The sequence below is a fragment of the Malus domestica genome, chromosome 04, assembly GCF_042453785.1.
Source record: "Malus domestica chromosome 04, GDT2T_hap1".
NCBI classification, from domain to species: Eukaryota; Viridiplantae; Streptophyta; class Magnoliopsida; order Rosales; family Rosaceae; genus Malus; species Malus domestica.
Window position 1 is genome coordinate 29,995,363 of NC_091664.1, and position 20,572 is coordinate 30,015,934.

At 37.6% G+C, this 20,572-nt stretch overlaps 3 protein-coding genes and 2 long non-coding RNA genes across 8 annotated transcripts; 2 read left to right on the forward strand and 3 right to left on the reverse strand.

The window, feature by feature from the left end:
* Positions 1 to 1,006: 1,006 nt before the first annotated feature.
* LOC103419557 (uncharacterized) lies at positions 1,007 to 2,407 on the reverse strand. The gene is made up of 2 exons (XM_029101562.2): positions 1,760 to 2,407; positions 1,007 to 1,494 (listed from the first exon to the last, which is right to left on the reverse strand). The coding sequence occupies exons 1-2, from the start codon at positions 2,262 to 2,264 to the stop codon at positions 1,415 to 1,417; spliced, it is 585 nt and encodes a 194-aa protein (XP_028957395.1). The 5' UTR covers positions 2,265 to 2,407; the 3' UTR covers positions 1,007 to 1,414.
* A 2,278-nt stretch (positions 2,408 to 4,685) lies between these two features.
* LOC103434177 (receptor-like protein kinase ANXUR2) lies at positions 4,686 to 8,065 on the forward strand. The gene has a single exon (XM_008372490.3). The coding sequence runs from the start codon at positions 5,100 to 5,102 to the stop codon at positions 7,749 to 7,751; it is 2,652 nt and encodes an 883-aa protein (XP_008370712.3). The 5' UTR covers positions 4,686 to 5,099; the 3' UTR covers positions 7,752 to 8,065.
* Positions 8,066 to 8,898: 833 nt separating this feature from the next.
* LOC139195379 (uncharacterized) lies at positions 8,899 to 11,612 on the reverse strand. Its single transcript, XR_011580223.1, has 2 exons — positions 11,391 to 11,612; positions 8,899 to 9,138 (listed from the first exon to the last, which is right to left on the reverse strand). It is a non-coding gene; the product is annotated as an uncharacterized lncRNA (long non-coding RNA).
* Positions 11,613 to 13,528: 1,916 nt separating this feature from the next.
* On the reverse strand, positions 13,529 to 15,485 carry LOC108173247 (uncharacterized). 4 transcript variants are annotated; one of them, XR_011579727.1, is made up of 6 exons: positions 15,293 to 15,485; positions 14,445 to 14,489; positions 14,319 to 14,344; positions 14,116 to 14,186; positions 13,941 to 13,994; positions 13,529 to 13,842 (listed from the first exon to the last, which is right to left on the reverse strand). It is a non-coding gene; the product is annotated as an uncharacterized lncRNA (long non-coding RNA). The 4 variants fall into 4 exon arrangements; XR_011579726.1 differs by lacking the exon at positions 14,319 to 14,344 and having other exon boundaries at positions 15,293 to 15,476; XR_011579725.1 differs by lacking the exon at positions 14,445 to 14,489 and having other exon boundaries at positions 14,319 to 14,444; positions 15,293 to 15,448.
* Positions 15,486 to 18,974: 3,489 nt separating this feature from the next.
* LOC103408663 (probable WRKY transcription factor 74) lies at positions 18,975 to 20,566 on the forward strand. The gene is made up of 3 exons (XM_008347498.4): positions 18,975 to 19,842; positions 20,050 to 20,175; positions 20,261 to 20,566. Exons 1-3 carry the CDS (start codon positions 19,121 to 19,123, stop codon positions 20,388 to 20,390), a joined length of 978 nt encoding a protein of 325 aa, XP_008345720.3. The 5' UTR covers positions 18,975 to 19,120; the 3' UTR covers positions 20,391 to 20,566.
* Positions 20,567 to 20,572: the final 6 nt, after the last annotated feature.

Genomic DNA, 20,572 nt, shown 5'->3' on the forward strand with positions numbered 1-20,572 from the left:
ACGAAGCTTTGGATACACTTAGAACATTCTAGGTTTAGAAAGAACGTAATACATAAAATTTTAAAAGTTAAAACTTATCTAGGACTCACATATTCATGTATCAATTATTTTCTAATACTAATAGGATTTTCAGTATATTTTGTACCTTTCTAGTTTAAGGCAAATAACAATTTGGTTTTTATTTTTTTTTTTAATTGGAAAACAATTTCGTAAAATATTATTGGCCCCTCTTCCAGCTATCTGTATAGTTTTTCTTTTAATGTAACCAGCACAATGTGCGATGCAGATTAACTCTTATGTCATGGATGAAAGTACATCAATTTTAATTAATATGAGTACATCAATGTGATCATCATAGAATTTTCTCCGATCTTCTTGAGTAATAAGCTTGCAGTCCTTGTTGATTGATAGTAAAATTCACAGGTTGACCATAAAGATAAAACCAAAGTAACAAAAGTAATATTTTCGGTGCCAAGAAATGAGTTGAGATACTCGCTCCATTTCTATGTTTGGAGCCAACAAACTAAGAAATCTAGAGCGTTTAAGAGAGAGAGATCTATATGGTTCAAGAGTTTGTTTTTGTATGAAATGGGCCAATAATATAAGCTAATAAAGGTCACATGATTTAAATTGAGTGATCATAATATTTTGAACTGTCGACTCTGAACACAAAAATCTGGAGAGGATTTTTAATTCCATAGAAATGAGTCGATGCAATATGTATTGACAATTATCATAATAAAAGTATTAATTTTTCTAAGAATATGAGTCTATTTATTAAAGGCAATTGTTTACATTCCTCCAATTCCACTTTCACATTCATCGATAAGATCGGATGTGCTACTAATGGTGTGGTTGCATGCATGTGAGATGTCCCCAATATTATACATCATCAAATTTCTCTGTGTCCCAAAAATGATATCTTACATGATAAACGTGCTGCGCAGAGCACCAAGAGAAATTTAATTGGATTCAAAACTAATGAGAAAATTAAGCAGATTAATCCTCCAATCAAACCAACCAAATCTGATGATTGTCAATAGATCCTTCTTAATTTGCAGTTTTTTGCATGCATGCATGCCACTAAACATGTTCAATCTCTCTGGTATGGTAACTAGTAGCAGAAATTAATCCAGAAGTTGATATCTAAATTAATCATAACCTTATCGATCTTCTTCCTCCTCTCGATCTCCTCTCTCCTCCTTTTCCTGTATAATTCTATGTCTGTCTCTCTCTTTCTCTCTAGAAAGTAGAAATAGTTTCCTCTGTACAAGCAAAGCCATCTCACACTTCAATTTTCTTAATCTGCACCACTCGCTCATGACCAAGAATAAGCTCTTTTTTCATGTTTTGCTTTTGCTTTTGCTTTTTAATCCTCTGTACAAGCAAAGCCATCTGATGATAATTCCACTCTTCAAGAAGATTGGATCACTGAGCAAGCCACAGCTTGTGCCCAATGCCTCAACTTGGTCTTCACCTGTTCAGGATTATCACCTACAAAACCCATAAGATTAAATTAATATGTTTCAACGGATGCTAATCACAATCAAGTTGTATTAGTAATTTTATAAGAAACTATATATATACTACCAACATTTTAGAATAATTACATACAATTAAAATTAATCCAAAATACTAATTAACTACTATGATCATAAATTGTCTACATTATTTCATGCATAGTCGATAAGTGTAATAATATTTAGTAAGAAAATGTTGTATTGTTAGACTTTGGTGATTATAGAAAGTCAGCACATACCTGGACTGCATATCTTCCATGCATCTGTATCGCTCCTAGGGCTTCCAAACGACGAGTAATGTCCACCCATTGACGACGTAGAATGGCGGGCGCTAGCGCTATTCGGCGTGGACGCGGGGCTCGGTGAAAACTGGCGGTTGACGGCGAAGTAAAGGTCAAGAGCGGGCAAGGTAGCGCTCAACCTCTGACCCTCCTCCTCATTGAACCCAAACCCTAGCTCAATGCACCCTTTGAGCTCATGCAAATCCTCGTCGGTCAGATGCATGTCATCGGAGTCTCTGATCCCATTCATCCTCCTCTCCTGGCTGAGAATCTGGCGCTGCCGCCTCTCCCAGGCGATGTCCCTAGGCGTCTCGCACATGGACAACTGCTTGCTCAAGCGCTTCCGGCTTAACGTCTTGGGCGGTGCCAGCGGCATGTGTTGGAGCTCCTCCTCGGAGGACGAAAGGGACAATAACGGCGACGATGATGACATCTTCCGTCGGTGTAAGTTATTGTCCTTCATTTTAAAGTAACTAATTATTAATTAAACAAATTAACGTTGAGTTTGCTTAATTAACCAAATGCATGCACGTATGTACGCGGTGGTGTAGAGTATGAATGTATGGTATGACGTTTATATACGTGCGTGTGTGTATATACTCAATCCCAAGGTGGTGATGGTGGCAGCGGCAGCGGAAGGAAGCCACCGCGCCAACCGGACAAGAAAGTGCTTTCGATCTGAGTGTGGGACGGGGGTTGGGTGGGGGAGGGGGAGGGGGAGGGGTTTTTTTTTTTCTTCCCCAAAAAAGATAATCAGAAGGAGAAAGGATCAGAGAGCAATATTTTAGGGTTTCTGAGGTGCATGATCTCTCACCAGCCCGACCAGCTCAATACAGATGTTGTGTGAAGAGCTTTAATGGGGACAACGAGGGTGGATGGACCTGCGGTTGCCGCGCACATCCGTTGCCATTTCCACCATCCGTTTCAAACTGTCACTAACCAAAATCCTCCCTAATTACTTTGTTAATTTTGGAAGGTACATAGTACGTACATATCTTCTCATATTCTAACAAAGATCTTGTGCATGCATGCTCCCTAAATTTATGTATGTTTTGTCTTTGGATTTTTAGCTAGTGATACTAAAAAAAAGAATGATAACATGATCAATGGTTGCCTACCTTTGACAACAGTATCATTCTAGATGTTACACTTTTTAAATATGGGGAATAATTAAGATTTTCGGACTATTTTTCTCATAGTGGACACTTATGCTTAGTTTATATCATGTGATTCTTCTTTAATTTATTCGCTTCAAATATGAAGAAAAAAAAATGTCCAAATCACTTTTTTTTTTTAACATACAAGTGCTACTATTTGGATCAATTGATGACAACCTCTGTAATACACATGTAATTAATAATGTGATAAGTAAATGTAGTGTAAATAACAATTTTTCACAAATAAATGTGTAATTGACAAAAAGAACGTTGTAACACATTTGCATGATCTTTTAGTTTAACGAGTTGTTAGTAGTTCTCCACAATAGTCATCGTACACTCTTACATCATTCAAAAAAGGAAAATGTTACGTTGTGTTCCCTGGTTGACCGAAATCTTAAATTGCAACTTTATTGATTTGAATATTTTGATTGAAGGACAAAATATTGAATTTTAGTATTAACTAAAAACTTTAATAACGGAAATTAAAAAATTCTCCTTAAAATCATGCAAAGATTAATACCAAATAGGAATTTTCAATTTTTTTTCTCAAATTTAAATTGTGTGAAATCTAATCAGATCTTTTATTACAAAATAAAATGTTTTATTTTTGAATAAGGGTACATTATATATATAAAGGTACATTTTACATATAGTAAAGTGGTACATTGTACATTATAAACATATGAATGGGTACATTATAAATATGTTATAGGTCAACAAAACATTAAAAAAAATTATGGGTACAAATAACAGTTTAAAATATTGGTTCAAAGAAAATAAATATATAGGTACAACTTAAAACTAAAAAGAAAATTGGTACAAAATAAAAGAATGGTTGCAAAATTAAAAATGTGTACAAATTAAAAATAAAAATATGAGATACAAAATTTAGATATAAATATAAATAAACCAAATGTAACGTTTCTAACACTAAACGAATGTATTTGAAAATGATTTAAAAATTTTAAATATGTTGACATGTAAATATTGAAACAATGACATAGATATATGACCAAACGGCCTTAAACAAAAATTGAAAAAAAAAAAAGGCTTGAATCAATGAAATAAACAAATGAGGGATGAGAACCTAATTTCTTCTTACAAAAAATAAGGGAGTTAATAATATTCATAAATAGTCGTCATACACACCTCCAAAGAGAGGCAACTCATGTAGAGAGCTGTTATTAGTACCAAAAAATGTTACCCTCCAATTTCTTTGTGTTCATTTTCTCTTGTGCATGTGTTTATTCAGGAGAAGTTTTGAATGACCTTTTGGAAGTGTCAATAACATTTAAAAACTTATTATATGTCTTTTAAGAACTGTAAATAACTGCATTCAATCTCTACTTTGTCATAAGAAGTCTTGAGTTCAATCGTATAAACAACATTTGTTGGTAAAATAGTATAATCTTTTCTCAAAATATTCAACTTCTATAGTCACTACGAAACACCATCGATATTTTAGCTTTAGATTGTTGGTTGAGAGTTTTGAGACTTGAGAGAGGTTTCATATTAGTCGTTGTGTTAAAGATATCACTGCAAAGAGACCTTGCAGGAGGTCGTTAGAGCAATCCTCCAGCTTATGAAACTAAAACATTAAAAAAAAAGGGGGCTAAATTCAGCCTGTTATTTACTACAAATAGGAATTTCAAACGTTGTCACAACCAACCAAAACCTGTACAATCTTCGATTCTTGCTCCCAACCATTGGTTTCCGACTACATTCCCGGTTGTCAAACAACAACGGACGTCTCAGAAACGGAAATCGAAACGAACTAAGCAAACAAAAGTTCCCACGCTTACAGAAAAAAAAAAAAAAAAGACTACCAAATATTCAACCGTTTGTCTATGTCTTCGTCTTGCCTGGTCGAGTCCTTGAGGTCCAGGTAAGACTGTTAACCGTTTTTGAGTTTGATTAGATATGGCGTAGGTTAACACCATCATCCATAGAAGAAGAATACAAAGAAAACGCAGAAACAAAAAAAAAACGCTTTTCGTTTCTCCGGGCGTACAGGAAAACTTCTAATACTTCTTCATTATTGATCGGAGTCCTCCGTTTTCCTGTACGCCGTTGGCAGAGCTTTCGGCCTCCGTCTCTTTTTTCTTTTTCTTTTTCTTTCCTTTTTATTAGCTAGCAATATGTACATCAAAACACCAATTCTTCTATTTCTCGCCTTTGCATCCGTGTTCTTGAACGGCCTCGATGCTGCAAACCCGGGCTCAGATCCGCTGATCCTTGGCTGTGGCGCTGATAATGAGGCCAAAGATGCAGATGGGAGGAAATGGCAACCGGACAAGAAGTACCTTGCCGATTCATCAAAGACAACCTCGTCACAAGCGCAGTACCAGGACCCTGCGCTTCTTTCCGAGGTTCCATACATGAAAGCCAGGATTTTCACCGCGAATACCACGTACAAGTTGCCTGTGCAACCCAAGCAGCGCTACATGCTTAGACTTTATTTCTACCCGGCTGTGTATGGCAGCAACAACGCTGAGGGGTCCTATTTTTCGGTTGTTGCCAATGGAATCACTCTCTTGCAAAACTTTAGCGCTTCAATCACTTGCAGGGCCCTTACACAAGCTTATATCATGAGAGAGTATATGTTGGCACCCCTCAACAAGGATTCCCTAGATGTCACCTTTTCGCCTTCCTCGGGGTTTGCATTTGTGAATGGGATTGAGCTGATTGGAGCCCCTGACATGTTTGGCGACGCTGCAATAGTCGGGTCTTCAGACCAGACTTTTGACGGCAAGAGTTCAAATTTGCAGACCATGTTTAGAGTGAATATTGGGGGGCAGTTTATTTCCCCAACCAATGACTCCGGCACCCTAACAAGGACATGGTACGATGACTTTGCTTATGTATATGGTGCACAACTTGGGGTCACCAACGAGGCCGCCAAGAACGTAAAAATTGACTACAAAGATATGCCACCGTACATTGCTCCCGTTGATATCTACAGGACCTCGAGATCAATGGGTGAGAAGAAGGACATCAACCTCGGTTATAATCTCACGTGGGTGTTCAACCAAGTCGATGCTAAATTCATGTACCTTGTGAGGTTACACTTTTGTGACTTTTACCTCACAAAAGCCAATCAAATAGTGTTCACAATCTACATTAACAATCAAACCGCCGAGGCTGAAGCAGATGTGATCGGATGGACAGGAGGAAAGGGAGTGACTACATACAGAGATTATGTGGTAGCGGCCAATGAGGGTTTCAATGGTGACCTCTGGCTAGCTTTGCACCCTTCGAAGAAATCAAGTCCTGAGTTCTACGATTCACTCCTCAATGGGGTGGAGATATTCAAGCTCGAACAGGGGAAAAACTTGGCAGGCCCTAATCCCAAGATTTCTGACATGTTGGCGAAGGACGAGCAAGAGAAGAGAAGCTTTCAAAGTCAGCAGCAGCAGGGAGGAAGCGGTACCAACAAAGCTCACGTGATTGGCGGAGCTGCTGGAGGAGCTGCAGCCTTTGGCATAGTTGCTGCATTGTGCATTGCTGTGTACCAACGAAAGAAAAGGGCCCCGGGAAGTGATGCACACACTACTAGCTGGCTACCAATCTACGGAAATTCCCATACCAGTGGCACCAAATCAACAATCTCAGGCAAGAGCAATGCTAGCACCCACTTGTCATCAGCTGCTCAAGGCCGTTGCAGGCGTTTCACCTTCCCTGAGATGAAACATGCTACTAAGAATTTTGACGAGTCTAATGTCATTGGTGTTGGAGGATTCGGAAAGGTGTACAAGGGTGTCATCGATGGAGGAACGAAAGTGGCGATCAAGAGATCTAACCCACAATCAGAGCAAGGAGTTAACGAATTCCAGACCGAAATTGAGATGCTTTCAGAGCTGAGGCACAAACATTTGGTCTCGCTGATTGGTTTCTGTGAAGAAGATAATGAAATGTGCTTGGTGTATGACTACATGTCACGCGGCACAATGCGAGAGCATCTGTACAAGGGCAACAAATCTCAAGGTCAACTGTCATGGAAGAAAAGGCTGGAGATCTGTATTGGAGCAGCAAAGGGACTTCACTACCTTCACACTGGCGCTAGGTGGACCATCATCCACAGGGATGTCAAGACGACAAACATTCTCTTGGACGAGAACTGGGAGGCCAAGGTTTCTGATTTCGGGCTCTCGAAGACTGGTCCCAACATGGATCAAGGCCATGTTAGTACAGTGGTGAAGGGTAGCTTCGGATACTTAGATCCCGAATACTTCAGGAGGCAACAACTGACAGAAAAATCTGATGTCTACTCGTTCGGAGTTGTCCTCTTCGAGGCGTTGTTTGCAAGGCCGGCTCTCAACCCTAGCCTGTCGAAGGAACAGGTCAGTCTAGCAGATTGGGCTCTACATTGTCAAAGAAAAGGAATTGTGGAGGAAAACATTGATCCTCACCTCAAGGGGAAAGTCAACATGGAAAGCGTCAAGAAATTCGCAGACACAGCTGAGAAGTGCTTGTCCGAATCAGGAATCGACCGCCCCACTTTGAACGACATCTTGTGGAACCTCGAGTTTGCGCTCCAGTTGCAAGACGACACAGATGGCTCGAGTCACTCCTCAAGACGCGAGAGAAGTGACTCTGACGACCCCCATCTGAGAAACCAGAACATGATGGCAATACACTACAGCAACCTGAGCCTCGGAAGCGAGAGTGATTTGGTTGAAGAATCCAACACCAATCCCAACAACAACAACAACAACAACACCGCCACAAATGAGAACACCGGCGACACCAGCGCAATCTTCTCACAGATTGTCAAGCCAGAAGGTCGATAAACGATATGCTCTTGATTCCTGATTTGCTGTAAGATAAAGCAATATGGGATTAATCGAAGAAATACAAACCAACTTACAAGATTAATTGCTTTAGTTCCTATATATGATTCTATAGCTATTTGTACTCTACTCAAAACAAGTTCATACAGAAGTCAACTTTTTTCTTCCCGGTGTGGTATATGATATAAAGTTATAATTTGTATAAAGTTTAGTCTTTCTTCTAGTATATTAATCTTGTATACACTATATACTATGTACTGTAAAATGTTGAAACCGAAAAGAACGTAGAATGAATCGTTTTGTTAGATTCTTCATTTTTTTTGTTTCAGTGAGTGTGAATTGTTCAGATGTTTTACACTTTTCCCTCTACCTTCTCGAGAAACAAAGAAAGATTTTTGGGTTTCATACAATGTGAGCCTAATTATACTTACTAAACCCTAAACCCCAATTAAAATTTTAAAAAATAAAAAAAACTAGAATGTAGCAATCGGAAGATGGAAACTTTACAAACAGTGGAGCCGGAGCCGGCCACTGATCTAACACCGATACTACCCCAACGACGGTGTATATACGTTGCGCTATTTGGCTGCTACGTCTTGCATGCATGCTGCAGAAAATAAATTGGAAAATATGTCATAGTTGCAAACAAAGTTAAACATGAAAGGCCTCCAAATAGTTCTCCCACGATTTTACCGAGTTGCCCGTAGTATTTGAGGGGAGGAAGATAAATGTCTAGCAGAAAACAGAAGCAAAAGCACTTGAATCAGCAGAAAGTAACAATTCTTTGAGTTTAAAATGACGATTTGCATTTATTGCGGCGGTTTTCAAGATTTAGCGTCGATTTTCTGACTTTTAGTGACCATTTTAATGTGAAAACGATATTAATTTTCTTTTGCGACAATAAAATTCGTCGCTAGTTGTCGCTAAAGATGTTAATATCTTTTGCAACAAATGAATTCGTTGCAAAAGATCACTTTTGTAGCGACTAAAAGGTCGCCACTAAAAGTACAACGGAAATTAAAGACTTCCCCTCTCCTCCCCTTCAGGTAATATTTTTGTTTTTTGGACGGAACCATTCAGGTGATGGTTTTCGTCCAATAACCTAATTTTATAGACCCTTTTGAAGGATCCATCCAAGGATACAATATTAAGCCTTCCAACCATTTTAATGGTTTTCGTCCAATGACCTAATTTTAAGGATCCTTTTGAAGGATCCATCTACGGATACAATATTAAGCCTTACAACCATTTCAAACGAAATTTGGTAACAATTCCCGACTCTTGGCCGTACTTGAGTGATTCTCAGATGATTCGAACTGAGCTGTGATGCCTGGACCATTGAGACTTATAACCTGGACGTTGATCCGTGACGATGATACGTTGAAGCCTGCAAAAACACCAAATCAAAGTTCCATTAAGCGTCTCCCCAAAACAAACCTAAACTCACAAATCAACTTCTATAGAAACCAAATAACAGCTATTTTTTTCCCAAACTAATACTTGTAGTCGGAAAGAAACTACGTAAAAAAATTCAAGGACATTAAATACATCACTTCAGAAACCAACAACAAGATGAGAAAGGAACAATGATAAAAACGAGATGAGAAAGGAATAATGACATGTATTACCAAATATCTCCGATCAAAGGCAGTTAGAATTTATTTTCATGTTAGCATTCTCGAAGGACTAGGGTCCAAACCCACATAAGCATGTAACCAGTTTCCAACTAATTCCACAGAAAGTGAACCAGGTCAAATTCTAAGACTGAGTTCAGAGAAACGTACAGAACTTAGTAGACTACCCGGAAAAAGAATGCTACTCCATAACTGCTCCGACAACAGCCAAAATACAACTAATAAGAAACAGAAATTCAAGTGTTTAACTCACGAATAAACATCAAATTCACTGACACTGCATTAAACAGGAGATTATTGCTTCTATTTTTCTATAAATTATTGCCCAAATACAAGGGATAAAATTTAGTAATTTACGAATAGCTAACTCACTCTGAGTCACACAAAACACTAGGAATCTAGGATACATGACCATCAAAGGGCACCAGACACCAAGTGAACAGAGCCCCAAAAGGTATAAATAAGAAGTCACACCATATGCGACTGATTTCCTTATCTTGCCAAATACAACCAAACTGAATGGAGAAATCTCAATATGCACTTGCAAACAATGAGATGCAAACTCGGACAAAAACTGATGTTTAAGTCCTAAATAAAACATGGATGACATGATGAAGCTCATTTGCCACATAAGAAATAACCAAAAACAAACAGAAAAAGCTCCTGAAATGTAAAGGCTTAAACATCAGCAGAACTTAAAACAGACGCCAAAATCGGGTCACAGGGCCATTACAAACTCGACATTCATGTTTCCCTAGGTACATTATTAGTGCTTTTGTCATTTTAGGATATAGAATTTTCCTCCATTCATACTGATACAGCGATGCTATATACTTTTCACCTCAGACTAGTGAAGGAAAGAAACCAAATACACGAAAAGTACATCTAAAACCAATTACAAAGTATATGAGATACCAATCTTCAAACTGAAGGAATAACTTGTTAGATCAAACACTTTGAAACTGCATCAACATGTGAATATTTTCCTGTAGTGTGTACTTATGGACAAAATTGAAAACGGTGATTCAAACTTTAAAAGAAATGCAGAATTGGGGATGTTTGTACCACATTACATCGACCTCGAAAACACCGAGTACTGGTCAACTAGGAAGCCTCAGTAACCCTCCAAAGGATCCCCGCTTCAGCAAGGGTGCCGAACCCACGATCAACCTCAAAACAAGTGAGAGTCACGATACGTGGTTATTCCCGTGAGTCCTAATGTGAGAATTCTCCCCAACTTGGAGTCAATCACAATGCAACAAGTGCAACACCACATTAACACATTCAAACCCACATTGGCCAAAGTCAAGAAATCTACTCAAACTTTGCCTCTATAAAAAGGTAACTTCTGCTCCATTCAAAGGGTTAATCACATTTACTATCCAACACTATTTACCATAAAACTCACCCACTCAGCACCCTAAACTTACTAGCTAACTTAAGCATCGAAGGCTCTTAGGCTAGTACCACACCCTTCGATACTTACTCTATCTTCCTTGCAGGTTGCTTTGCCCGTCTACCTTTGACCAGAGCGCCCTCACGAACGTCCTCTCATCACTCTTTAGTCTTTACGTTGATTCAAGATCAAATCGATTTTGTGCATCAACAGGAGAGGTCTCAAAAATCAGATAGGGTCTTAGGTGTTTCCCTCTTTTTGACCTGCTCGGAAATTTAGAGCCGCCCAATCACTAGGGACCAACATTTCAATTCGAAGTATTTCTGTTCTAATTTGCAACCCTACCTTGTTGTATCCTGGTATAATTAGTTGCAAAAACACAGATAAATTCCACTAAATCAACATCTAATTAGCCATTTATTTGAATTCTGATAAATAATCCCTATCCAGCATGAACTGATTTACAAGAAACAGACACAATTGCATTTGCAATCAATCAAAGTTGAATTTAATTAGCCATTTATATAACTAAATTGAATTAACTACCAACTAATTTGCAATCCAAATTTCACAAATATTGCTAATAAGATTAAGTTTTAGGGTTTTTACCAGGATTATTCCATGCGATTAACGAACGATCAAATCGCTTCCACGCCACGAATCGTTGGGGATGCGATCAATGTGACTAGCCGATGATGATGAGAATCGATTCGGCCACGATCGCAGGGGTCCATTGCACGTCGTCGTTTTGGTCTTCCAAAGCTGTGAAGCGGAAAGGAGAAAGCATGAGGAGGAGAGAAACTGGGTTTTTCCTTCCTTTTTTGTTTGGGCCGACTGGCGATTCTATTTGCTTATGAGCCCATTTTGTGTTATACACTTTGGACCTACTATTCTAAATCACTTTCATCTTCTTCTTTTTTTTTCTTTTTTTTTTTTTTTTAAATTTTTTTTTAATACAAGCGATAGCAAGGGAGCGAAAATTGATTTCAAGTCTTCAGAATGAAAATGAAAATGGCAATGGCAGAGCCAGAGCTATGTAGGAATCTAGGTGGTCCAGACTAGAAACAGTGACGAAGCTATACGAGAACTAGATTGGTCTTGATTTCCTTGTGAGTTTAGTTTTATTAGTGATTTTTTTTCTTCAGTATATATATTAAATCATCTAGTACTACGGTCTAATAATATTCTTCTTCACTAGTTCGACTCTCTTGGATTGTGAAGGCTGTGTTGAGTTTGATACCCAGCCAATGATTGCCCCTCATATTTTGCGGCCTAGCCTAATTCCTCATCCCCTTGGAATATAATTTTCTCCTGCCCTAGAGTAGAATATCATTGTAAATCAAAGGGAGGAAGGAAGAGTGTGTCTCAGGCAGGAGGGTTTAGTTTGATCTAAAAGCCATGCACTATATTGAACTCTCTAATTTATCGTTGACAAAAAAGATAAGTAAAAATGAAAATGCTGAAATGAAAAGGTAAGTGAGAAGACTGTTAATATTCTCCTAATTTCTCTTTCACTTGAAGGACTTTGAACACTTTGAGAGGCCCATTCTAAAACTTTCAATCTTATAGAACTTGAAAAGGGTTGCTAGTGTTAATTAGTACTACAATTTAGTGGCTTTTCTCTTTATTTGTAAGGGAGAGGTCTCAAATTAGACCCTAATAAAATACCGTTTTGATATTCATATTTGGTTTATGTGTCAGCAATATTTGATTTCGATCAATTTAGCAATAAATTTTTTATTTTTCATTATTTAGCAAATTTTTCTTTTTTAATTTATTTTATAAAGCCACACCTGAGAACTAATGGCATGTTTACTTTAGTTGAACACTACATATATAATGTTCATCCATGTATCACTTCCATTTATGCTCCATTTTATTAGCTTTAAAGATATCAAAGAGATGGACTAATCGTTTATCATCAATTACACCGATATTATCATCAACTTGACCACATGTCCAAACCTATAGACAAGAGACTTTATCACAGAACGCGTTGATCCAATTAAAATTGGAACGATGATTTGTTTTAGCCAACATATAGGACTTTTAAAATTATTCAACACAATCATCTTAGAAATTGTTGGGGTTACCATTATAGATTGCAATAGGATCTCCTTATAAAATGTACCTTTGGGTACACTTCCTCCGCCATCAAACTCGAGAATCAACGAGAGTTCAAAGCGAAAATCAACGAAAGAGGAGCGCTATATGAACGCCGGTGTTTTTAGGGCTGTGACTTTGATGGGCATGCTTGTGCTTGCTATAGCTCAAGACTAAAATTAATCATAAGAATAAATTTGATATTATTTGGCTGCAACATCTTGCATTCTGCAGAAAATAAACTGGAAAAAAAAATGTCATAATTCACACTAGCATTAGCAAACAAACAAACTTGACAAGCTATTTCATTACTTTCTAATTTCATTGCGGATATAACATCAAGAAAATGACACATAAATACTTTTTTCATGGTTTACTCAATTGCCTCTAGTATTTAATTGATGGAAGATAAATATTGAGCAGAAAACTGCAGCAAAAAGACTTGAATCAGTAGAAAGTTGGCGAGTCTGAAGCTAAAATGACGATTTTGAACCTATTGCAGCGGTTTTTTAGTTTTAGCGGCGACTTTACCAGTTTTAGTGACGACTTTTTGGTCTAAAACATGTTAAATGACTTTTTGCGACAATAAATTCGTCACTCGTCGCCGCTAAAACTATATTATATGGCGATTGAAAGGCCGCCACTAAAGGTCCATAAAAAATTAAATTCTTTCCTCCCTTCCCCGTTCAGGTAATATTTTGTTTTTTGAACGAAACCATTCATGCGATGGTTTTCGTCCAAATAACCTAATTTTGGGAACCTGTTTGAAGGCTTCATGTGCCTAACTGGTGATTTGGCTTCCTAATTAGTTATCGTACGTTAAGTTTTATTACAAGGTATTTCAAACCAAATTTGGTAATGAATTTCCATGGCAGGTCTTGATCGCTTCGGATGATTAAGCCTGGACGATTGAGACTCGCAAACCGGATATTGATCTGCCATTGCGACACATCGAAGCCTGCATTTTCACCCAACCAAAGTTCCATTAAGCATCACTCCAAATAAAACTTAAGCTCACAAATCAACTTTTATAACAAGAAGATATTCCAAACGCACACTTGCAATCGGAAAGAAGCAACGTAAAACAATTCCAGCACATTACGAAAATCACTGCATAATACGAAAACAAGATGAGAGCAATGATATGCATTACCAAATATCTCCGGTCAAAACCAGTTAAAATTTATTTTCAGCTTAGCATTCTGAAAGGACTAGGGTTCCAACTACTTACTCCACCGAAAGTAGACGACACGAGCAACCAAAAGATACTGCATAACTGCTCCGACAACAGCGAAGATAAAACTAACAATGAACAGAAATTCAAACCTTAACTCACAATTTTTTTGAGAAAAGAAACTATCGCACAATACAAGGGACACAATTTCCGAACAGCAGGAAATAGAAAAGACTAGACTAAATTGTAACACACTTAACTCTGATTCACAGGGAGCACCGGGAGTCTGGGATACATGAGCATTTGAGGGGACCAGAACACAGGTGAATAGAACCCCACAAGCTATAAATAAGATATGTCACCGAATATTCGACTGATTTCCATACCTTGGCAAATACAACAAAACTGAATGACGAAATCTCAATATGCACCTGCAAACAATGAGATGCAAAACTCACACGGAAATTGATGTTTAAGTCCTAAATAAAACATGGAGACGTGAAGAAGTTCATTTGCCTCATAAGAACCCACCAAAAACAGACAGAATAAGCTCCTAAAATGTAAAGGCTTAAACATCTGCAGAACTTCAAACAGACACCAAATACGGGTCGCCATGACAGTATGAAATTCATGTTTCCCTAGGTGCATTACCAGTGCTTGTGTCATTTTATCATATACTTTTTTACAGCATTCATGATGATACATTGATGTGAAATACTTCGCCTGAGACTAGTGAACGAAAGAAACCATATAGACGAAAAATACATGCAAATCGAATAACAAAGTAAATGAGATACCAATCTTCAAACTTTTCGATAAAACACATTGAAACTCCATTAACCTTCAGTTCTAATTTACTATGGTGATGGTCTAGTAGTATTCTTTTTCACTGTAAGTCGTAGGTCTTGGTCCGAATCTCGTGAATGAAGAGTTCGATACCAATTTATTCCCGCACCTTTAGTGACCCTCTTGTATCCTACTATAATTCGTAGCAAAAAACACAGATAAATTGCATGAAATTATCATCTAATTAGCCATTTATTTGCTTCGCATATAAAATCCCTATCCAGCATGAACTGGCTTCCGAGAAATGAATACAATTGCATTTGCAAATCAATCAAAATTTAATTTAATTAGCGATTTATTTAACTAAATTGAATTAAATTATCAAAATAATTTAGAGAAATCCAAATTTCACAAAATATTGCATTGCTGAAAAGGATTAGGGTTTTACCAGAACGTTTCCGTGCGATTACGAAAGATTTAATCGCTTCCGCGCCACGAATCGTTGTAATCCATGCGATTAAGGGTCGTCGTTGATTTGATTCTTCTGAATCGGTTCGGCCGCGATCGCAGGGATCCGTTGCACGGCGTCGTTTTGGTCGTCAAACGTTCTGGAGCAGAGAGGGAAAAGAACGAGAAGGAGAAGTTGGGTTTTCTTGTGGCCCGACGGACGATGGTATTCGCTTATGGGCCCATCTCATGTTTACAGATCCACTATTCTAAATCACTTTCTCCTTTTACCTCTTATTTTTTATTTTTTAAAAAGAAAGGTTTCGTTAACGACAAGTTCGATACTATTCATTCTCATATTGTTTATTATAAATATATCGTTGTAAAAAAAAGTTGTTTGATTGATTATCAAATTGATTGACACTTCAATCATATTTTGCATAAATATCATATGGGTGATAATACCACCTGAACTTTTAATTTTTTTTTTATCACCTAGACTTTCTTAACCGTTGGAGTCTACCACCTAAAACCATTTATTTTGTCGTTAAAACATGTTACATGTAGGGATATTTTCGTCAATTCACTTCATGGGGTTGGCTATAATCAAGTTGGTAATACTGCCTAAGTCAATATGGCGCCAAAATTTGGGGGTTTGTACAGCCCCAATCCTCTATATGAGTTTGAAAAATTAATACTTAAATAAATTAAGGTGAACTATACACCCACTTGTTGAGCTACAAAAAAATATCTTGAAAACTCACTGTAAACGAAGGACTAGATTTTTGTGTAATTTTGACTTCAATTCTTCACACAGCCCTTGCCAAAATCAGACCCCAATCAACTTCTCATTTTCTCTTCATGACCTGACTTAAACGTCGCTACCAAAAAAAAAGTGTTTTGCTTTTGTACAAATTGACTTTAGCGTGCCCTAGGAAGTGAATTGACAAAAATAGCCCTCCACAAGAGGGCGTGTACATGTTTTAACGGTAGAATGAATAGAAAGTAACGTAGGTAGTAAATTCCAACAATTAAGAGAGTCCAAGTGATAAAAATTGAAAGTTTAGACGATATTGATGCCCATGCTTGCAAGTTCAAACAGTGCTTTTGCAAAATTCCCTATTTTATTTGATAATCTATACATGCGACTTTCAACTATACTCCACTGAGACAAGATGATAAACTTGCTTTTCATCATGAAAGACTTCCTATGGTAATTATTATAATTTATTAACCCATCTTATCAGAGATTAGTGCAAGATGACATAATTCTTCCTCTACTAATGTCGTTTCAAAAACCATCTCCTCAAATATCAACTTAATAATTCAAAAAGGTGTGTGTATTTTGGATGACCAATAATTTACTAGGGAAGTGATCATCTGCCTAACTCATAAATAAAGCATTTCACTTGTATAATTAGAGAAAATTTTCAGGGGTGTGCTATCCACACACCCCTTTTTGCTTCTCACACACCTCTTGTTAATTTTTGTCCGTTGATCTTCTTTAATTCATCCGATCCGATGACCGAAAACTAAAAAGGTGTGGGAGAAGTAAAAAGGGGTGTGTGGATATCACACTTCATTTTTTCATTGTGACAAGAACATGGGTGGTACATTATATGTATTTATGTAAGTAGTGGAAATTTTTTTCTAAAGTTACTAACTTTTTAACACACATATCTCACTATTTATATGGTGATACGTGGTGCACAATCCCGTATGTCGGTCACGATGAAAAATCTCTTGTCCTATTGATTAACAACAACTATTAACTAAGGCAATTAGTCAATGTTTTGTGGTTGTGATTTTCTTAAATATACTAGAACTTACTTGAACAATTATCACAAATTGAACACAAGATCATTACCTAACCCTAACTGGATTTCAATCATTTGGCACTACCTTAAGCACTAAATTGTCACCTATAAGTTTATCAATTAGATATGTGAAATATTGGTTGATGTGACAAATCTCACTAGCTAAAATAATCACTTTTCATAATTTTATTGATATGTCGTTAATATTTGGTCGATAATTTCTTTAATATATGACGTTCTTATAAATTTCCATTCAACGAATTTCCTTGAAAACTAGACAAAAAGTACCCAAAAAAAAAAAAAAAGTGTGGCGAAAAAAGGTCAAAGAATACAAGGAGAAATTTCTAGGTTCGGCGGGTGGTGCCACTGTCTTACATGCAGATGAGTAGAGAAAATCTTGTGTAAGGGCATCCTAATCATGTCATTTGTGGGAGCTCTCTAGTTTAACTTAGTTCGCACTGATCTCTTCTAATGTGAGAGTTGACTTAGTTAAATAATCTTGTCAAAGTTTTCATCTCTTATGGGGATCACAACCAAATAATGAACGTTCCTTACTTTCCGTAGTGGAGAGAGATTCTCTCTTACAACCTGATAATTAAATATGTGTGTTAAAAACATAAACCACGTGTCCAATAAAGACTTTACCTCATGAATTGTGATAAAATCCGTGTGTTTAAAACATGAACCACGTGTCCAATGAAGATTTTACCTCATGAATCGTGATAAAATAGTTGTAAGAGAGAATCTCTCGTGTCACCGATTTACGGGAGCTCAACAATGGGGGCTTCTACGCACCCCATTCTCGCAAAACGCATCATATGCCACGTCTGTGGACATCGCTGCATGCCTTACACTATGCAGTGGCTACGGTGCACAGTGTAGCAAGCAAGAGAATCAGAGAGGACATCTGGATAGCAGCAGTACTCAGTGGTGTACTTTTGGTAAATTTTTCTGACCTACAGTAAATGTAATACAGTGAAAATCTTGGTCGCGTAGTGGGTCCCACTTTTGTTTACTTCCTCCTCCTCCTCCTCTAATGAGGATCATCTTCGGATTCCATTTGTGAGGATTTCGGAAATCCTCAAATCGTGTTTCTTATTGTATATCGTACAATTAATTTTCGTCAGGTACAATTCATATTTAATTTTAAATAAAAATATTTAAAATAATTTATAATCGCAGTACGATGAACGAACACAATTTAAAAAATTTCAAAATCTCCATAAAGAAAATCATCTTTCTCTCATTCCTCCTCCTCTATCCTTTTGCTAAGAACAGAGCACTCACTCTCTCTCTCTCTCTCTTGAAATGTTTCTTTAAACATATAGAAGCAAAAGATTATTTTTTTTGTTATAATAGTTTATCATTTGAAAAATTGGTTAAAATAATTAAAAAAAATTTGTTAATGACATACAAAAAAATAATCATTTAACAATTGAAATTTGAAAACGAAAATGATCATTTTAGCTAGAGTAACACGAATGCATTATTTAAGATCACCAAATCTGCTTTAACGTACCGTTTGGTTTTAAGAATAAAAAAAAAAATCAGGTCAGAACAACTACATAGGAAGGCATATATTCAAAGGAGATAAACTTGTTTTCTTCTCGTGTTTGAATTTATGTTTCGTTTATTTATAAAGACAAAGCAAAAAGTCTTCTCTTTCACTCGTTTTGATCATTTATTTTTTCTCTGTTCATCTTTCACACTTCTCCTACAGAGAGCCTTGGTTTTTCTTCACATCACATCCCAAATCAATCTCTTCATCCCACTTTTTTCCCGTTTTCCATCTTATTTACTTTTTTAACATGAAAAGGAGTTAGACTTTTGAGCAAGTTGATATATGCAGCAGGTTCATTAGTAGAACGCTGTCTGTCGTCTAATAACCATTTCGTTTTCAGTTTTTAATTAATCCGCAACTATTTCTTTCTCTTGGATACTCCACGATCTGATCTTGACAAGGTTTTTTTAGAGTTTAGGGAGAGAGAGAGAAAGAGAGAGGGAGAGAGAGAATGGAGGAGGTTGAGGCAGCTAACAGAGCAGCAGTTGGGAGCTGCCACAGAGTTCTCAATCTCTTGTGCAAACCAAAACCATGGAAAAACCTGCAGGTGGAGACTGAGGTGGCAGTGTTCAAGTTCAAGAGAGTTCTCTCTCTCCTCAGCCATGGAAGAGGAAGAGTGAGAAAGTTGAAGAAGAACCTAAACCCACCACCTTTCCCTCAAAATATCTTCTCAGATGGCCCTAATTATTCTGATATTTCACCAAAACCCCTCCAGTTACTCCCTCCTATTTTTCCTAAAACCCCCCACACACAAAAAAATTTTCTAGGAAACCCAGTTCCGGATGCTAATCTCAAGCTTCCCCTCCAAATTCCCAAAACAAAAACTATGATGCAGCACCAGGAAGAGAGGGAAAAGTTGCAGTTTCCCCCCCAGCAGGTGAAATATCAGAGTGAAATGGTGTTTTCTGGGATAGACAGTGGCATCAACCTTGCATTTGATAGGTCTAGCTCTAGCTTCAACCCCTCCATGACATCAGCCAGATCGTTCATGTCATGTTTGAGCGTAGGCGACGGCGATGAGGTCAACACCGGCAGAGATTCTTTTCGGTTGATCGATGGCGTGCCTTGGGTTTCCGGTCAGAGTTCGCAGCAGCAAAGGAGGTGCACTGGTGTGGTGGAAAATGGGAGTGTGAATTGCGGCGGCAGTGGTAAATGCCACCATCCCAAGAAGAGGTGAGTTTTATTCTGAAAAAGAAAGAGGTGAGTATTATTCTGAAATTATCGCTTTCAAGATGGGTGTTCTTTTTATCTATTATGAAACAAACGTTATTCTATCTTAAACTAATCTAAATTGCGGGTTGAGGCTTCAAACTTAGTTGCATAGCGGGAGCAGATCCGCTCTAGCCAAAGCGCTTGAACTAATTTTGTTTTTGTTAACAGGAAACTGAGGGTGAAAAGAACTTTTAAGGTCCCTGCCATTAGTGACAAGACTTCAGACATTCCTCCTGATGAGTTTTCGTGGCGGAAATACGGGCAGAAGCCGATCAAGGGCTCCCCGTACCCAAGGTAACGATTCTGTTTTCGCTACTCAACATGCTTCTGTAGTTCATATGGTTTGTTTCAGTCTGGCTTATGAAGGGTATTGATGTAGGGGATACTACAAATGTAGCAGCATAAGAGGGTGTCCTGCGAGGAAACATGTAGAGAGATGCTTTGAAGACCCTGCTATGCTCATAGTCACCTACGAAGGCGAGCATAAGCATTCCCAATCCGCCCGCTGAGGCATTGGCCTGGAATAACGCCATAGACACCCCGTTGCAGGAAAGTTCTGGCTGTGAAGTGCATCCTTGTACTTGTAGTATTAACATTGAGCTTCAATCGGAACAAACATAGGCTAACTAGTATTTCATGTAAAATGTAAATTGAGTTGATGGAAAGCGTTATTTTTAACGTTCAATTCTTT

Excerpts from the sequence above, each read along its gene's own strand:
- LOC103419557 (XM_029101562.2), bottom strand. The coding sequence starts at position 2,264 with ATGAAGGACAATAACTTACACCGACGGAAGATGTCATCATCGTCGCCG. Across the intron at positions 1,495-1,759 it reads ATGGAAGATATGCAGTCCAG|GTGATAATCCTGAACAGGTG; the intron begins GTATGTGCTGAC and ends TGGGTTTTGTAG.
- LOC103434177 (XM_008372490.3), top strand. The coding sequence starts at position 5,100 with ATGTACATCAAAACACCAATTCTTCTATTTCTCGCCTTTGCATCCGTG.
- LOC103408663 (XM_008347498.4), top strand. The coding sequence starts at position 19,121 with ATGGAGGAGGTTGAGGCAGCTAACAGAGCAGCAGTTGGGAGCTGCCAC. Across the intron at positions 19,843-20,049 it reads TGCCACCATCCCAAGAAGAG|GAAACTGAGGGTGAAAAGAA; the intron begins GTGAGTTTTATT and ends TTTTGTTAACAG. Across the intron at positions 20,176-20,260 it reads AAGGGCTCCCCGTACCCAAG|GGGATACTACAAATGTAGCA; the intron begins GTAACGATTCTG and ends GTATTGATGTAG.